General features: G+C 38.5%; 1 protein-coding gene across 5 annotated transcripts in view; it reads right to left on the bottom strand.

The window, feature by feature from the left end:
• GTDC1 (glycosyltransferase like domain containing 1) overlaps window positions 1-17,555 on the bottom strand; it is a 421,396-nt gene that overhangs the window by 271,951 nt on the left and 131,890 nt on the right. For all 5 annotated transcript variants that reach the window (XM_056117624.1, XM_056117626.1, XM_056117628.1 and 2 more), the window contains one exon: window positions 14,542-14,748. In XM_056117624.1, the coding sequence (XP_055973599.1) occupies window positions 14,542-14,720 (179 nt within the window). In that variant the 5' untranslated portion in view covers window positions 14,721-14,748. The remainder of the gene's footprint in view (window positions 1-14,541; window positions 14,749-17,555) is intronic.

The raw sequence follows: 17,555 nt of genomic DNA, 5'->3' as shown, positions 1-17,555 counted from the left end.
ACCCCTCTAGTAAAGGCACTAAGCTTTCGTTTAGTTTCCTGGCAGCCACCCTCTTAAAAGTTAGTATAGACAATATTTTCTCAATAAAAGTAGATTGATATTTCACTGTTTTTAAATGTTAAAAATTCCCTTTGGAAAATGAAAAACAAACATCAATATTATAAAGCTTAATAAGGTAGCCACAGAGATAATACAGGAATAAGGTACTTGCCTTATACATGGTCAACGCTGGTTCAATTCCCAGCACCATATATGGTCCCTGGACACTACCAGCAATGCTCCCTAAGCACAGAGCCAGGAGCGGAGTAACTTCTCAGCACTACAGTGTGTGGTCCAAAAGTCAAAGCCAAATAAAAAACTTAATACAACCAATAATATTATTAAGAATAGCAAAATCTGAATGAGAAACTATAATACTAATGCTGTCTACAAATGTACACACAATAAACAAAGGTCTTTAATTAAATATTTTCATTGTATATGAACTTACAACCAAAAAAGCTGATAAAAATGAGCTCACATCTTAGCCACTTCCAATTTCTACACAGCTCGTGTAGAAATAATTACCTGTATCAATACTGGATAAAGAGAAATCAGGACTAATAAAATGATATATTTTAGATCTATCATTGTAGCAAAAGATTGCCTTAGAAGGATAGGACAGTCTCCTAAAAACGTGTTGGTGCAGTACTGTTTTAGAAACTATGGTTTAAATAAAAATTCAAATAATACACTAAAAAAAGAAGAGAAAAAGAGAAAAAAGAGAAAATTATATATTTTGGCTTTTTAATTGAATCACCGTGAGACAGAGTTACAAAGCTGATCATGGTCAGATTTGAGGATTTCAGTCACACAGTCTCCTAACATCCATCCCTCCACCAGTGTAATTTTCCACCACCAGTGTCCCCAGTTTCCTTCCACCCACCCTGTCCCCAGCCTCTCTCCATAGCAAGCACTTTCTTCCTCTCCCTCCTCCCTCTCCCTTGCCCCACCCCAAAAAATAGGAGAAGAAAATAAGTCCCTAGATCATACTGTCTCATTTGACATCTTATTACTGGTGTCTCACAAAAAGTGTTGTGCTTTTACGAACATATACCTTACCAGTCCAGATCGTACTTAAAAAAAAAGATTCTAACATTGGGAAAACCACAAGTTTTAGTCATTCACTTTCACTCTGGGACCTACCTTAGTATTAAAACTCTACTGATCCACTTAATAGATAACATTTGGGGAGAACACCTTTTACCAAATCATGAATCACTTATTTACTGCATATGTGTGGACATTACCACGGACATATATAATTTATACTTAACAATTATATTTAAATAGAAAAGAGCCAGTGCTACATCAAACTTAAAAAGAAAAAAAAACTTTGCTATATTTAAGTACATGAAGTAACTTAAAATGCTGCCAAACCAAAACCTCTGACTCAATTTAATGGGTAAATATGAATGACTTACAACTAGCATAGCTAATCTAAATAATTATTACTAACAGTTTAATTGTTTCTCTGTGATTTTTACTAAATGAGTTTGTATCCAAAAATTATTTTCATATAGACAGGGAAAAGGTTCAATTTAGTTCAGCTCCTGGAAAATTCTTATAACTAGTGAAATGCAAACACAAATTTCATTCATATTGCTAGCTCCTTAACTACCTTCTATTTCTAGTCCTATTGTTCTCACTCAGAATCTCACTGTTTCTCCTCAAGATGTTCAGGATTCAGTGCCCAATTTCTACCTTTATGAATGATCTCCATCCTACATTACCATAAACAATTTTCCTATCAGTTTTCCTTACCTCAATCCCATGTCTGACTGCAGAGATCTGAGGTTTTACCTGTAAGACCTTGTTTGCCTTTCTTCATGTAACTGCAGTGAAATTTTCCTTTTCATTCTTCTGCACTCAGTCCCTGTGGTTTGGAAAGATTAAACCCCACTTCCGGTTTCTAAAGTGATCACGTGACTCACACATGGGTAATCAGAATATTTTAAACTTTTTCCAGATTACCAGGTTCAAAGATTACATAATTTTTTAGATTCTTTCAGGGAATCTTTTAAAGTTTTATTAGAACTGCTCAGAGAGAGACACTCTCTCTCACAGAGTAACCAGGCTAGTGCAATAAAAATTTAACCTGGAGTAATCAGTATGAAGAAAGCCTCCTCCAGAACACAATTAAATCAGAGAAGGTAGAAAGAAATTTAATGATATCATCACTGACCCACTCGCTCAAACTTTGCCTGAACGCTGGAACTTTCAGTTCTAACCCAATACCTTGTCCTTTATGTTTAAATAATATTTAATTGAATTCCTGTCATGTGCAACTAATAGGGTCCTGAGTAGTAATATTTACAAAGAATATTCAAAACCTGAACTAAAATATTTTTAATTTTTAATAAGATTCCAGAAAATTTAAAAGACAAAATATGCCTATCATCCCAACCTCATGTTCTAAGATTCCTCTTACATTCCTCTAAGATTCCTCTATATCAGAATATATTGATACTAACCCAAGATTCTACAGATTATCAAACATTTCCCAGATTTCCCTACATTAACACCTCTACCCAGAAGATCTCCTTTGCCTTACATCATTCTTGCATTTCATCACCTTCTAACAAAATCTCTAATATTCTCTTTTAAGATCTGTCTCAGAACTGGCTGGATGGGAATAAAATTATTTTCTCTGTTTCTCCAGTGAATGCTTCCCAATTGCATACAAAGTTTACTAAGTGCATTCTGTGGTACCATCTCCATGGTTAGTACACAAGTTTTATGTCTCATGCCTTGCAAAAGCAGATAGTTAGTATGAGATCAAACACCCTTTCTTTACTTTCTTTAGGCAGGGGTGAGCTAAGTGCTCAGCAACTGTCAGAGTTATACCCAGCTGTTGTGGGAGAACTATGTAGTTCTGAGCATCAAACACAAAACACTTTACCTACCTTCTGGGTCCCCAGACACCCTCTCTTTATATAGCAAATATTAATCACAAATGATGAAGTTGGAAGAGAAGTGCCAAAATATAACAAATCACATCATACAGAATGATCTCTATAGCATGTGGGATATAAAGAAACATAGTAAAGAAACAATAAATGGCCAAAGGAAATAGAACCCAGGAACTGGTTCACAGAACGGAGCTGAAAGCTGGAGGGGAAGGTGGATAGGAGAGGACCTTAGGACCTTAGTGACTGAGGGAAGCAGACATTCTGGTGGAGGGGGTGGTGCTATGTGGAACACTGTATGCATGAAATCATATCAACAGTAGCATCAATCTAAGTATTTTAAATAAAATAATTTTTAATTCCATATTAAAAAACAAAAGGCAAAGAGTGATTCTAAAGACAGAAAAGGGTACTGGGGAAAGAAATATTTCTCTAAGTTTCTCATTTGAAAGACAAAAGTAAAATATCCAAGATAAAGTAAGTAGATAAAAAAGATGAGGAAGGGGGCTGGAGCGATAACACAGAGGGAGGGCAGTTGCCTTGCACACGGCCAACACTGGTTTGATCCCCAGCATCCCACATGGTCCCCTAAGCACTGCCATGAGTAATTCCTAAGTGCAGAGCCAGGAGTAAGCCCTGAGCATCGCTGGGTGTGACCCAAAGGAAAAGAAAAAAAAAAAGATGAGGAAACAGCTCCTGTGTAAAATAATGTGATGAATTATGTTCTTATTTTAATTTTTTAAATAATATCTTAGGCAGTGTGGTTGTAAAAGTGTTAAAGTTTACAGTATCAGTGTACAATGTCATTGCACCCAAGCAGTGTTTGATAACAGAGGAATTGGAACCTGGAAAAATTTCTTTTATGATAGAGCCATTTTAATCTTGATCTTTAGTTTAATTCCTTGTTTCTGATGCCATAGAACTGAAGAAGAGATGAAACAAAAACCTTGAGTTTCAGGTGAAAAAAACTAATAATATTATAATGTAATAACCATAGTCAGGCAAGCAATTAATTGTGCATCTGGGATTAAAATTCACAAATGTTGACTCCCCTATTCTGTGAAATGTAATTAAATGACTTATATTTTTCTAGTAAAGTCATAAATGTATATATTTTATTAAAAATCATCTGAAAATTACTCTCAAACACAGATTCTAAACCACAGGATCAAACACAAAGACCAAAATGGACAGGGAAAAAACATAAGCTATAGAAACAGATTGGTAAAAGGACAACAGCAAGTAATGGTGTTCAGGACCTAAACAAAAAATGTCGGTCAGAGAATTACCAGGACTAAGCAAAACCTATTTTTGAGCCAATTTCTAATCTCTAGTTTATCCTATCACTTCTACACAACTGTTCACTGGTGGCCATTGCCAAAATTAAAAGACCTTAAAATGCAAAGGTGAAGTATATAATATTGCTAGCATGTTGCAGATTCTATGAAACTTCTTAGCTCAACCCCTCAAAAAATGTTTTTGCCCCCTTCCCCACCCTGATGAGACCCCACGACTGGCTCCTCCAGCTCCTGAACGGCCATTATCCCAGAGGCACACAAATCAATCTCAGAACCCAGCGGCTTTTCACAGAAATCCCTCCGGTCTTAATTACTTAAATATCAGAAATCCAAAATCACATGGCTGCTATCACGGCTGCCAGACATCATATACTCTTCATTATCAACAACAGAAAAACAAATTATCTAATGATGCCCTTTTGGCAGGTCTGATTGTTGGGGGGAAATTCCAAATAATACTGATGGGTTTTCCATAGAAATACTGCACTCATCTGGGGAATATAAAGTAACAAAATAGGGGACTAACACCCAAGGATAGCTGAGATAAGTACCAAGAGGTTCACTCCATGGCTTGGAGGCCAGCTGCACATACTAGGGGAAAAGGCAGCTCAGATAGAGAAGGGAGCACCAAGTAAAGGGTGTTGGGAGGTTCCTCCCAGGATAGGAGATGCATGTTGAAAGTAGACTATAGACTGAACATGATTGCCACTCAATGCCTCTTTTGCAAACCACAGAACCCAAAAGGAGAGAGAAAAGAAAAGGGAATGCCTTGTCACTGGGGTGAGGTGGGATGGGGGAATGGGGGTGGGTGGGAGGGATACTGGGAGCACTGGAGGTGGAGAATGGGCACTGGTGGAGGGATGGGTACTGAGTCATTGTACAACTGAAACCCAAACACAAAAAAAATGTAAGTCTACAACTGTACTTCATGGTGTTTCATAATAAAAATTTTTAAAAAATGGTGGGTCTTCTCTCAAAAAATTGAATGCAATCAAAGTACAGAGAGAGTAAAGTAGAAATCATCTGCCACATGGCCAGGGAGAGGGTAGAAGGGGGGTATACTGGGGTTCTTGGTGGTGGAACATGTGCACTGGTGAGGAAATTGGTGTCTGAACATTGTATGACTGAGACTTAAACCTGAAAGCTTTGTAACTGTTCTCACAGTGATTCAATAAAATAAATAAATTAAAAAAAGTTTTTTTTTCTAGAAACTAATATACAAAAAATTCATTTTAAAAAATCATACTTTTACTTTATGAGGGAAGAGAACTAGGTTCAGGGAGTAATACCAGCTTAATGCTCATGGGTCAGTCACTCCTGGAAGTGTTTTTTCTTTTACCAAAATTGACATAATAGGGCTGGAGCAATAGCACAGTGGGTAGGGCATTTGCCTTGCATGCGGCCAACCCGGGTTTGACTCCCAGCATCCCATGTGATCCCCTGAGCACCACCAGGGGTGATTCCTGAGCGCAGAGCCAGGAGTAACCCCTGTGCATTGCCGGGTGTGACCCAAAAAGCAAAAAAAAAAAAAAAAAATTGACATAATGGATAATGACTGATCTCATGGAATGATTAACATGATCAATAAAAGGGAGTCTATATGGATGAAATTTGTTACTTTAACAGTAACTGACATCCTTCAATATTTTTGTGGAGTTTCTGTATAGCAAGAATGTCATCTAAAGACACAGGATGCTGTTAGCACCCATAGCAGGAGATAAAAGGGTGGGAGGCAGAAGTTAGCAAAGTGAACTAGAACCACATTTTGTTTGCATTTTCAAGCCCACATACAGGAAATCATTCATCCACTCATGTTCACTCAAGCACTACTCTCTAATCACCTTGCAAGTAGAATTACTAGATACCAGGGTAACAACCTTGTACACACGAAGCCCAGTATAATGAGGAAAATTATTCAAACAAAATCATCACAAATTCTATAAAACATTACTACAGAAAATGGGAAGGAGAGTCCTTAAATAGAGGGATTGTTTTAGCTAGGATAATCGTAAAAGTGTGTTGGTGACATTTGGGGGGCAAGCCTGAAGAAGGGGAAGGAATAAGCCACTGCTGGAGAGTGGCAGAGAGGAAGTCTACTCCTGCCAGTAGCGACAGGACTGCAGCTGAAAGCGCTTGACATTTCAGAGTGAACAAGACACTGGCAGTACTAAAGCAGGCCAATGAGATGACAGAACTGGGAGATAAGGTTGCTGAGGTAGGCAGGGCCCAGCAAGTCATGTGTGAAATCTGGATGTTGGCACACACAATGAGAGGTCTGTGAAAACTGCCAATCGAGGATGATTTCATCAAATCAAGAAGTACTGTTTGTGGGCACTCTGGTGGAGGTGAGATGCAGCCCCTGTGTGCCTCAAAAATGTTAACAATAATGTGAAAATCATGCTATCCAAACTCTAATAACTCATTAGATGATTTTAAAAGAAATATTAGTATATGAAGAGTAAGCTTTCCACTAGCAAAGTGTTTACTAAGTAGTTAATAAGTGTCTGCACTGCCATGTCCAAGTATGTCAAGTCTGACTTTACATCACTATTCTAACATATACATTGGTGCCTAATATCAAAGTCACTCAAACATAGGACTATGTTCTCTGGGTAAGAGAAGCATGAAAGCCTGAGTGCTTTTCTGAGTACTTGGCCTCATTCAGCTCCTGTCTTCTGCCTACAGTGATCTGTAGATGCCGGTCAGGACAGCACCAGCCTGACCATCATGTGAATGAACCACGGAGAAGTCCAGATGAAAGAAAAGAGGATGAGGAGTGGGTCATTTAGTGGGAAGACTATTAGTAGCCAGGAGGCCCACGAGAACAGGGGGAGGGCATGAAAGCGGCCCTAAAAGAGGAAAGGCTGATGAAGGAAAAGAAGAACAAAGGGCACTCTGTCTCATGATCATCTGCATCAGAGAGAACCCAAAAGGTTTTCAAATCGAGCTAGAGACAAATCTGTGTGAATGGTAAGTTCATAGATTCAATCAGAAAGAAATTCTGATTTCATTAAATTTTTAAAATTTCATTAAATTTCATTAAATCATAATGAAATCAGAAAAGGTTTCTCAACAAATCAGTAAATGTTGGGAGGAGAAATACAGTCAAAACACCTTTCAGCATTACAAGTTTTGTTTTGTTTTTCCATCCTATGGACTAACCATGATCAAGACACTCAAGGCCTACAACTGACTCATTTGAAAATCAGACTGACAGCTTGAATTATGCTTGTCAAAAATAAGCACTGTACTTAGAAAAGCAAAAGTATGAACTTTCTTATTCTCTAGTCAGAATTCTTTATAGAAGAGTGTATTTTTCATGCAATCTGTGGGTATTTGTAGGTAATTCTTCTCTTGCCTTTTCCATTTCATTCATTAAAAATAATGATTTTCTCTCCTCTGTAAAAGTGTAATAAACATCCAGTTTGTCTTTCAAGATGTAGTTGTCAAATTTCAAGGAGTAAATATATGAGAGATTTACCCTAGAGGTCTATAAGGGGCAGAGTCTGTTAGAAGTAATAGTTTGTATCCATATGAATTGTTACCTGGGGCTGTATAGAATCTTACATGTGATATGTCATTTTATTTTTAATATGCCAGAAGGGATATTAAAAACATAGACTTGAGTGGTACTGCCATGTGTAACATGGGCTGAAAGCACTAGATTCAGTGTATGCGACTAACAATACAAACACTTTGTAATTTGCAGCTTATGATGAGAACAAACTACCAACTCTACAGTAAGAAAATATTTTCCTCTGCTACTAGGATATTTTACTTTTCTAAGAACACTCACAAAGGAACAGAAAGAGCAAGAGAGCAGGTAACTCTTTAGAAAACACAATAACAGATTAAACTACAGTTTCATCATAGAAATAAAAGAGTTAAGAATAAATAAAAGGGCTAATAATGGTGTATGTGTGCCTGTGTGTGTGCCTGTATGTGTGCATGTGTGTGTGTGCTATAAAGACACCAGAAAGTGACTGTGTACTTCTTGAGGTCTTAATGTTATGGTCCCTTATCTTTGGGGGGGGAGGAGGCTAAAAACCAAGCACCTTCAAGGTCTGTAATCTGGGATCTTCCTATTTTGCCTTAGCTGATTTCTCTGCAGTTTTCACCACAGAAACATTAGTCATTCTGAATTTTCCTCTTTTGAAGGAAAATTTCTTTAATTTTTTTTTAAATTCAAATTAAGAACTGCATGTTTTTTTAGATCATGGAGTAGACTCATGAAATATGCAGATACTTTCTCTGTTAGGATAATCAATACCTGCCGTTCCCATATTTTCCATAAATCAGCTGCTGTGAACTTCTCTACTTGGTTTATGATCTTGGCCAGAGGCAGCATTCCAGTATTGCCCAGCTCACACTGGTTATATCATTAGCTACTGAATGACTGAATGTTCTTCTTGGGGTTTGGATGCTGCTGCTATTCTATATTAATAATATTGCCATTAGGTGCAGGTAGCAGATGAATGGGATGGCTCCAACTTAGGATAATTGATCTGAACTGTCCCCATCAACACTGTCCAGTCAATGACTTTCCATCTTACACCGCCTAGTTGTGAGATGCCCTTTTGCTTTACTTTCTTGCTAATCTTGTTCTTTTCTTTAGAGAGCGCAAATAGCATTGTCCAATAACTCAGATTAGTACACAGCATCTTATTTTAAGACTATAACATAATGCTGTGAAACCTGTGGCTAAAAATGACACAAGACCAGCTTTTGAGCCAGCAAACCACCTGAACCAACGTCTCTTCAAGCCTTTCTTACTGGGATAAAGTATAGACTTAGAAGGAAAAATGTTCTACTTAATGGAGCATTTTAGAATTTTTAGACACGGGGGGCTTTTTCAGGTGACCAGCTAACAATATGGCTTCAAACAAAACTCCTCCATCAGTCATCCGTGGTAACCTTGGTGCTCTTTGCTCATCTTCCTTCACAACTGCAGACATCACAATCACATTCCAGTGCAAGAAAAAAAAGATGGCTTTCCCGTTTTCTAAGTAAAACAAGCCAAACAAGCAAACAAATTCTCTGTTGAAAGCCCTACCCAGAAAGGCAGTGACTTAAATCTAATTTGCAGGTATTTATTTCCTGATCAGAGCCAGCTGCACAGAAAACTGGCAATGTTTGTCAGAGAAGGAGTATAATGACCACTTCAGGCCCCGTCAAGTTCCCTTCATAGGAGCAGGGTCCTTAGTTATCCCAAAGAAAATGGTGATTCTGGTCACAAGAAAGTGAACTGTGATCAGTATCTTCCCCAATAACTCAAAAGAAATGAAAAAATATCATTCAAAGCATCTAAGAGTGAAAAAGATTATTTCAAGTAACTGTGATTGTTTCTCAGTAAGGACGCTGCAGAAAGAAAATTGAATATATATCTTTCATGTCTAGTATAAGTTATACATTAAAAAATGCTTGATCCTGGGGTATGGTGCCGCCAGAAGGTCAATCTGTACCTGTGAGGCGAATGTATCAGAAGCCTGACGGCGCCTTCAGACTTCCAGATACCCCAAAATTGCTGCTGTGCCTTTGGCCAGACCCCAGGAACTTGGGGAAAAGTTTACCAAGAAAGTAAACAGCCAAAGTTAGGTATGTAGGAGACACACCCACAAACCACCTCCGGCTCAGCTATATAATTGGAGGCATGCCTCTCTGGTTCCTGATCAAAAGCTTAATGGCCACGATCCCAGAGACTCAGAAACAAATCTCAAAACCCAACGGCTTTTGGCAGAAATGCGTCCGGTCCCTGCAGTAGGTTACCAGTGCTAGGCCATCCCAGGTTGGAAAAGGTTTTGTGCCTTGGCCTGTTCCCCCTGGCAGCACAGTGGCCGCCATCCTCCAGAGGCAACAGACAGTCAGGTTTGGGCCTGTAGTGACAAGACATGCACAGCCTCACCGGATGGGGGTGGAGCCGGCCCTTTCCTCGTCACCCCAACGAGACCCCAAGTCGCCACCAATGAACAGCCTCTCTGGCTCCTGATCAAGCTGCATAATGGTCATGATCCCAGAGACTCAGAAACAAATCTCAGAGCTCAGCAGCTTTTGGCAGAGATGCGTCCGGACCTGCTGTAGGTTACTGTTGCCAGGCCACCCCAGGGGGAAAGGGTGTTATCCCTCCACCTGCTCCCCCCTGGGCGATTCACTGACCACCATCCTCCAGAGGTCACTGGACAGTCAGGTTTGGGTCCTAAGTGACAAGACACACAGGGCCTCAGAGGATGGGTGTGGAGCCGGTCCCTTCCTCCACATCCCAACAAGACCCCAAGTCGCCGCCCACGAACAGCCTCTCTGGATCCTGATGAAGCTGCTTAACAGCTATGATCCCAGAGAGTCAGGAACAAATCTCAGAACCCAGCAGATTTTGGCAGAAATCCCTTCAGATTTAATTATTAAAATTTCGGAATTTCAAAATCACACAGCCACTACATGCAGTCACGTGACATCATATGTTACAAATTGTCTACTGCTGTCTTTTCAGCAGATCTGAGTGTTGGGGTAAAATCCCAAATAATAATGGTGGGTCTGGTGTCAAAATATTGAATGCAATCAAAGCAGAGAAAGAATAATCATCTGCCCCACAGGTAGCGGAAGGGTGTGGGATGGGGATATACTGGGGGTTTTGGTGGTGGAGAATGGGCACTGGTGAAGGTATGGATGTTTCATTGTATGACCGAGACTTAAACCCAAAAGCTTTGTAACTGCTCTCATGGTGATTCAATAAATAAAATTATAAATAATAAAATAAAAAAGTAAGGTGGAGTTCATGCCCAATTCAATTAGCCTAATCAGTGGCTGAATAAATAGCAGTACTCCTACATTAAAAAAAAATGCTTGATCAAACAAATTATTCGAGTATTTCAGATTTCAAAATTTAATATCTGTTCTCAGACACCCATCCCTCCACCAGTGCACATTCCCCACCACCAATCTCCCCAGTATACTCCCCCTCACTTTCCCACCCTCTCCCTGCCTCCATGGCAGACATGATTCACCATAATCTCTACTTTTGGGCATTATGGTTTGCAATACAGACACTTTATCCACTTTCTACACACATCTCCCATCCAGACCGATTCCTCCCGCCATCTTTTTCTTAGTGATCCCTTCTCTATCCCAGCTGCCTTCTCCCCTTTGCTCACGAGGCAGGCTTCCAGCTATGGAGCAATCTATTTGTCCAGTGTATCCACTATCCTTAGGTGTCAGCTTCATGTTATGTCATTTTATACTCCACAAATGAGTGCAAAAACTGTATTTTTTTAAGTTTCAGAAAGAAGAGCTTTAAAGTAGCCTAAGAATTATAATAATTACTGATTACTTTTGGAAAATATAATTTCTTGAGGTTTTGGACTCTATTGTGAACTTGAACAGCTCTTAGATGAGTCATTATGAATTCTTAGCTAAAGCATGAACTGATTTACTGGACTGAATCATTTATTTATGTTTGGACTTGGGGGCCACATCTATGGTGTTCCTGGGCTACCCCAAGCACTGAGTCTGAGGGTCATACCTGGCTGTGCCTAAGGACCATACAGTTACCAGGATAGAACCTGAATCTCCTGAATAGGAACAATGATACGTGAATCCTGTGCACTAGTGCCCTAGCTCTGAAGCTCTGAGCTGTTTTAATAATAAAATATTTCTAGATAAAAATTTAAAATAGTAATGACTACCTACACAAAAATTGAAAAACAAATATTAGGCTGGCAGAAGATAGTGCAAAGGTCCAGAGATCACATTTTGAATGCAGGAGCCCTGGTTTGATCCCAGGCATCACATAATCCTCAAGCACTACTAAGTTCAATCCCTGAGCACTGGGGTAGGGAGTAGCCCCCAAAAAAGCCAGCTGTGTCAACCCTCCCCTGCCAAAAAAATAAATAAATAAGAAAAGAAAAATATCTGCATTCCAGGTCTTTCTCATCAGAAATGTTGCTACTTGCTCAAAGCAGAAGTATGGCAAAGCAGGCACCACTGGTTTAATCGTTTTCTTTTTTATGAAATTTGATGATTTAATTTGTCACATGTACAAATAAAGTAACCAGGAAACAAAAGTTTTCAGCTCATTAAAAGTCTCCACAGATATCAGATTTAGCTGGTATAATAAAAGATTATTCCTACATTTCAATCTAAAACTGAGTGAGCATATTTTTAGCTTCGTAAAAATTTACAAACTGCTGCTATTTTCCCCAAAAGTATTCAAAAGAGTTTTCTGGTAAAAGTAGGTAACTTATCCTTGGTGAAATATAACTACAAAAACTGAATGAGTGAGTGATGTCCAATTAGGTTGGTACTCCTACTTGGAATATAGATTTCTGAAAGATCTGATGTCAAGTTTTACTCTCTCATAGTCATTACCCTTGGGTCCTAATAGTGGTAGCTATGACCTTTCAAGGTTAGACACTGCAGCTCTACAGCTAACAACCTAATCAGACATCACTCAGAAGTATTCCTCGCCAGAAATCTACCTTCCAAAAAAGACTGCTTCAAAGAGCAGTATTATGTTTATCCTCAAATGCCTTAAAATGAGTGAGGAAGCCATTTGTACAAAAGAGCTGTTTACATGCTATCCACATACATGAATTTATGACATAATAATTTCATTTTGAAAAAACTGTGTAGTCAAAATGAAAACTGATGGCATAGAGAGAAAGGTGGTTTGTTTTAACACCCTACTCACTACAGAAATATATTACATCAAATGGCATGAAATCAACCAAATTACTTGACCTCAGCAATATTACACAATGTATATTGGAAAAAAAGAAACTAAATGAAATTTGAAAGCAACTATAGTCATTTTTATTGTTGAAAGTGAGTTTCACCACGACCTTCAGACTGTATGTTAGTATGTTCACTCAAATTTCTCATACAATTAGTGAATCAAAAAAATTTACCTAGTACCACCACATAAAACTTTCAGTTAGGTAAAGAAAAATCCATGTTAGATTTGAAAAATATTATTTTTAGGATCAAAGCACATGCTTTGCATGCTGGAGGCGCGGGTTTTGATCCCTGGAACCATATGGCTTAAGTATTGCTGGAAATAGCCCCCAAGCACCACCAAGTATATCCTCCAAAGAAAAACAAAACAAATATTAATGTAGTCCAAACTAATATAACATTTTAAAGCTCGGTGACGTGACTTGAATGCTCATTGCTATTCCATCAAACAATCTGAATTTCCCAGAGATGATACATGGTTTTCACACACCAAATGGGTTATTCCCTAGATCCACCAAATTATTACTAAACATAGCAACCTGCATTTAAATCTTGAGTTGCTACACCTTAAGTAGCAGTGGCTGTGATTGCAAACAACACGGTAGGCATTACAGTTTGCAATGTATCCTTTCCCTAACAATTTCTTCATTAGTAACTCCCTGAATTAAAAGCTTGGCACTCCCTCTTCCAGTCTAAACCATCACAGTCATAGAGAGCGGAGCCCAGAATGAGAAGAACATACATATAACTGCAGTAGAATAATCTATCGCTATTTAACAATAGGAAGATAACAGGAGTAGTACCTATGAAGAGAAAATAGAGAGGCAAAAATATTTAGAAGGGTTCTATTATAGTTTTTCCTCCTAAAATCATAATCAGACTAGTAATGTAATCAACCATATTTTCAGTTCAGGAATCTTTCTAATACCTCTCCACCCCCATCACCACTTCCTAATAAATCAGAATTCAGAACTGGTCTATGTTCCCAAAATAGATTCATCTTCAAAGACCAACAAAGACATCAAACTCTATAAAGCCATCTCCAGATTGCCAGAGTTGAAATCAACTTCCCCATTTTTGTATATTCTTATTGTCCATGCTCACCTGATTCTACCTCAGTAGTCTTTGAAATATTTATAAGCACAGACCTTGGACTTTCTATCTCTTCAAACCACTTTCTGGTACAGAGCAGATAGAACAAACTACAATAAAGCAGCATATTCACTGAAAGAGGCAGGTTCTATAGAATCGTCCCTCAAAAAACATCACCCAAGTTCTCTCATGTCAGGCCAAAATAGTCATTCACACAGCCACTCATATGTGTATGTGATATATAACAAGACAATGGAGAAAAGGCAGCTATATGCTAATTTCTGTTACCTTCCTACCAAACAACTGCCCTCAGTATGCAAATGTGCAAAGTTGTTCTACTCTCTGTGGAGCAAGAAGGAACTACAGTCATAATAACCCATAGCAGAGTTGGAGGAAATCTCAGATGTCAATAGAAAACCAGCAACTTAATAACAAGTATAGTGAAAACATATTGAAGATGTAGCCCAAGCTGCAATTACCTGTAATGACTACTGATGGGAATATTCTGAGAGAAATACAATGCCGATGTCCGCGCTCTCCAATGCCATTTCTTTGCAGGAAGGGTATAAAGAACACAGTCTTCAAACTCCTCTTTGAGCAGGTCCACCAGCTGTTTATGTGACCCTCCATAGAATGCTTCAATGATGAGAGTACTCATTAGTCCTTCTTTCAAACTTTCACAGAACCTAAACATAAGGGAGAAAAAAAAGCATATATTTTGAAATATGTTTATGTGTATGTGTGCATATAAAGGGCTTTTATAAAACAGCTTAAAATATTTCATTCAGAAAGTAAATACAAATCACTTACATAGATATTTTTTATTGCTTTTGATTTGCACTCAAACAACAAGGCACTCAGAAGCTACACTCAGTTGTGTAGCTGTTTGGGGTCACTCCTGGAAGTTCTGGGGACCACACAGTGCTGGAAAATAGGTGCAAAGTATGTACTCCAGTCTTCTGAGATACTTCCCTAGCCTCCAGACAAGTTATTCTTTAAATAAGAAATATTGTCCCACTTTTGAAAGCATGTGATGATTAAAGCTTGTATACTTGCAATCAATATTTCTACATCCTCTGTATTAATAACAGAGAAAATAAAGGATGCTCACTACACTTCTATATTCATTGCAGTACTGTTCACAATAGGCAGAACCTGGAAACAACCGGAGTGCCCCAGAACAGATGACTGGTTAAAAAAACTTTGGTACATCTACACAATGGAAAACTATGCAGCTGTTAATAAAGATGAAGTCATACAATCTGCATATAAGTGGATGGTCATAGAAGGCACCAAGCTAAGTGAAATGAGTCAGAAATAGAGGGACAGACATAGAATGACTATACTCATTTCTGGAATATAAAGTAACATACTATGAGACTGACACCCAAAGACAGTAAAGACAAGGACCAGGAATAGTGCTCCACAGTTGGAAACCTACCTCATGAGCTGGGGGAGAACACAGCTGGAATAGAGAAGGGATCACTAAGTCAATAACGATTGGAGGGATTGTTCGGGATGGGCGAAGTGTGCTGAAAATAGATAAAGGACCAAACGTGATAGCCTTTCAGTATCTGTACTGCAAACCATAATGCCCAAAAGTAGAGATAGAGTATAGGGAAAACTGTCGGCCATAGAGCCAGGGGGAGGGTTGGGATGGGAGGGATACTGGGGACATTGGTGGTGGAAGATATACACTGATAGAGGGATGGGTATTCGAGCACTGTATGATTGAAACTCAAACATGAAAGTGTTGTAATTACCTCAAGGTGATTCAATTAAAAAAAGAGCAAGAGAAGAAAATAAAGGATGTTGAATTTTTCTGATGTTTTCTTCAAACCCTAAGAATATGTCTACATGACCTAATGCTTTCTCCTGTCCAGCAAGGGTATATAAAGACCTCTCCTGCTGTGATCACCCACTTTCTGCATGGAATGACTAAGGCTCTAGCCCAAAACTTCAAAACCTGCTTGGTCTTGAGTTCTATCTAGCTTTGAGCAGTCTCTAAACTCATCACCTAAGACAGACATCACTGCATGCGTCCTTCATTTGTAAATCTCCTGTCATTCTCTGACTTTTCTAGCAATCCCGGCTGCCAATGAATTCATATTGACAAACGACCACATTTATATTTAAATTTTAATTCCTCCATGCATCTTAAGAGGCAATCTCATGAGCAATCTCATGAGCAATCTCATGCTCTTGCCTTGATCACTTTCCTACCCTAGTCAAACGCCCAACCATACAGGCAACCCTCTCTTGGAGGAGGGAAATAAGTCTGATGCCTGGGAAGCAACGTTTTTCTACAATGTTTTTCAACAACAAAAGGGATAGAATGCCAATGATATAAAGACATGGCAGCATTTTCATCACAGTGAACAATCAAGGAATGTTTCATTTTAATAATATAACTTTAATTAGAGAAATAAAAATACATGGGTGAATGGTCAGAGAGAAACAAACAAAAAATATGAATGAATATAAAAAACCTCCATATAGGTTTAAAATTATATACTATTTTCTATAAGGGAGAAATATCACTTTGTATAAAAATACCATCATGTTTTTTTTAATATTCCAGAATATTCCAGATGTCTGAATTTCCTTTTTTAAAAAATTTATTTATTTAGTTTTTGCTCTTTGGGTTACACCTGGCAATGCACAGGGGTTTCTCCTGGCTCTGCACTCAGGAATTACTCCTGGCAGTGCTCAGGGAACCATATGGGATGCTGGGAATTGAACCCCTGGATGGCTGTGTGCAATGCAAATGCCTCACCTGCTGTGCTATCACTCTAGCCCCTGAATTTCCTTTCTGACCTAAGAAAACACTCATATAAATAGCAGATTGTTTTTCTAAATAATCTGTATTCACAAGATTATTAGTCTTAATAAGTCAAAGGAGTTCTTCATTTTGAAAATTGTCTTTGTTGGGCTCAGTGAAAGAAATGCCTACTGAAATTGCATTTCGAAGTCACAAGTCTCTGAATGATTCTCAACCAAATGAGTAAGGTGAGGAAAATCTCATTTCTTGATGTCTGCATCTCCCAATGAGTATTTGGGGGGGAAATATAATACATGCATACTTCATTATATATGAAATAAGAGGTAGCAATAGTCAGATAGAAATGTATGATACTTGAGCCAGAGAGCTAGGTTGGAAGCTGAGCTCTGATACTCCATAGCTGTATAAACTTGAAAAAAAAAGAAACTACCTTTGTAGGATTCAATCTAGCCTTCTCTAAATGTGAGCTAATAGTACTAATCTCAGGGGTAGGCTATGAAGATAAAATTATAGTGGCTTAGAAACATTAATAAATCAGTATGCACCTCCTTTATTTAATATAATCAGCCAATTTAAAGAAAAATCATATCTTCAATTCTTTCTATATTTTTAAACTGAGTAATTTTCCATCGTAGTACCTCATCCCGCAATAAAAGGCCCTCCCGTTAATCGTCGATTTGCTCGAGCGGGCCCAGTAACGTCTCCATTGGA

This window comes from Sorex fumeus, unplaced genomic scaffold (assembly GCF_029834395.1).
Source record: "Sorex fumeus unplaced genomic scaffold, SorFum_2.1 ptg000035l, whole genome shotgun sequence".
In the NCBI taxonomy this organism is placed as follows: domain Eukaryota; kingdom Metazoa; phylum Chordata; class Mammalia; order Eulipotyphla; family Soricidae; genus Sorex; species Sorex fumeus.
This window is presented reverse-complemented; position numbering and strand designations above follow the sequence as displayed.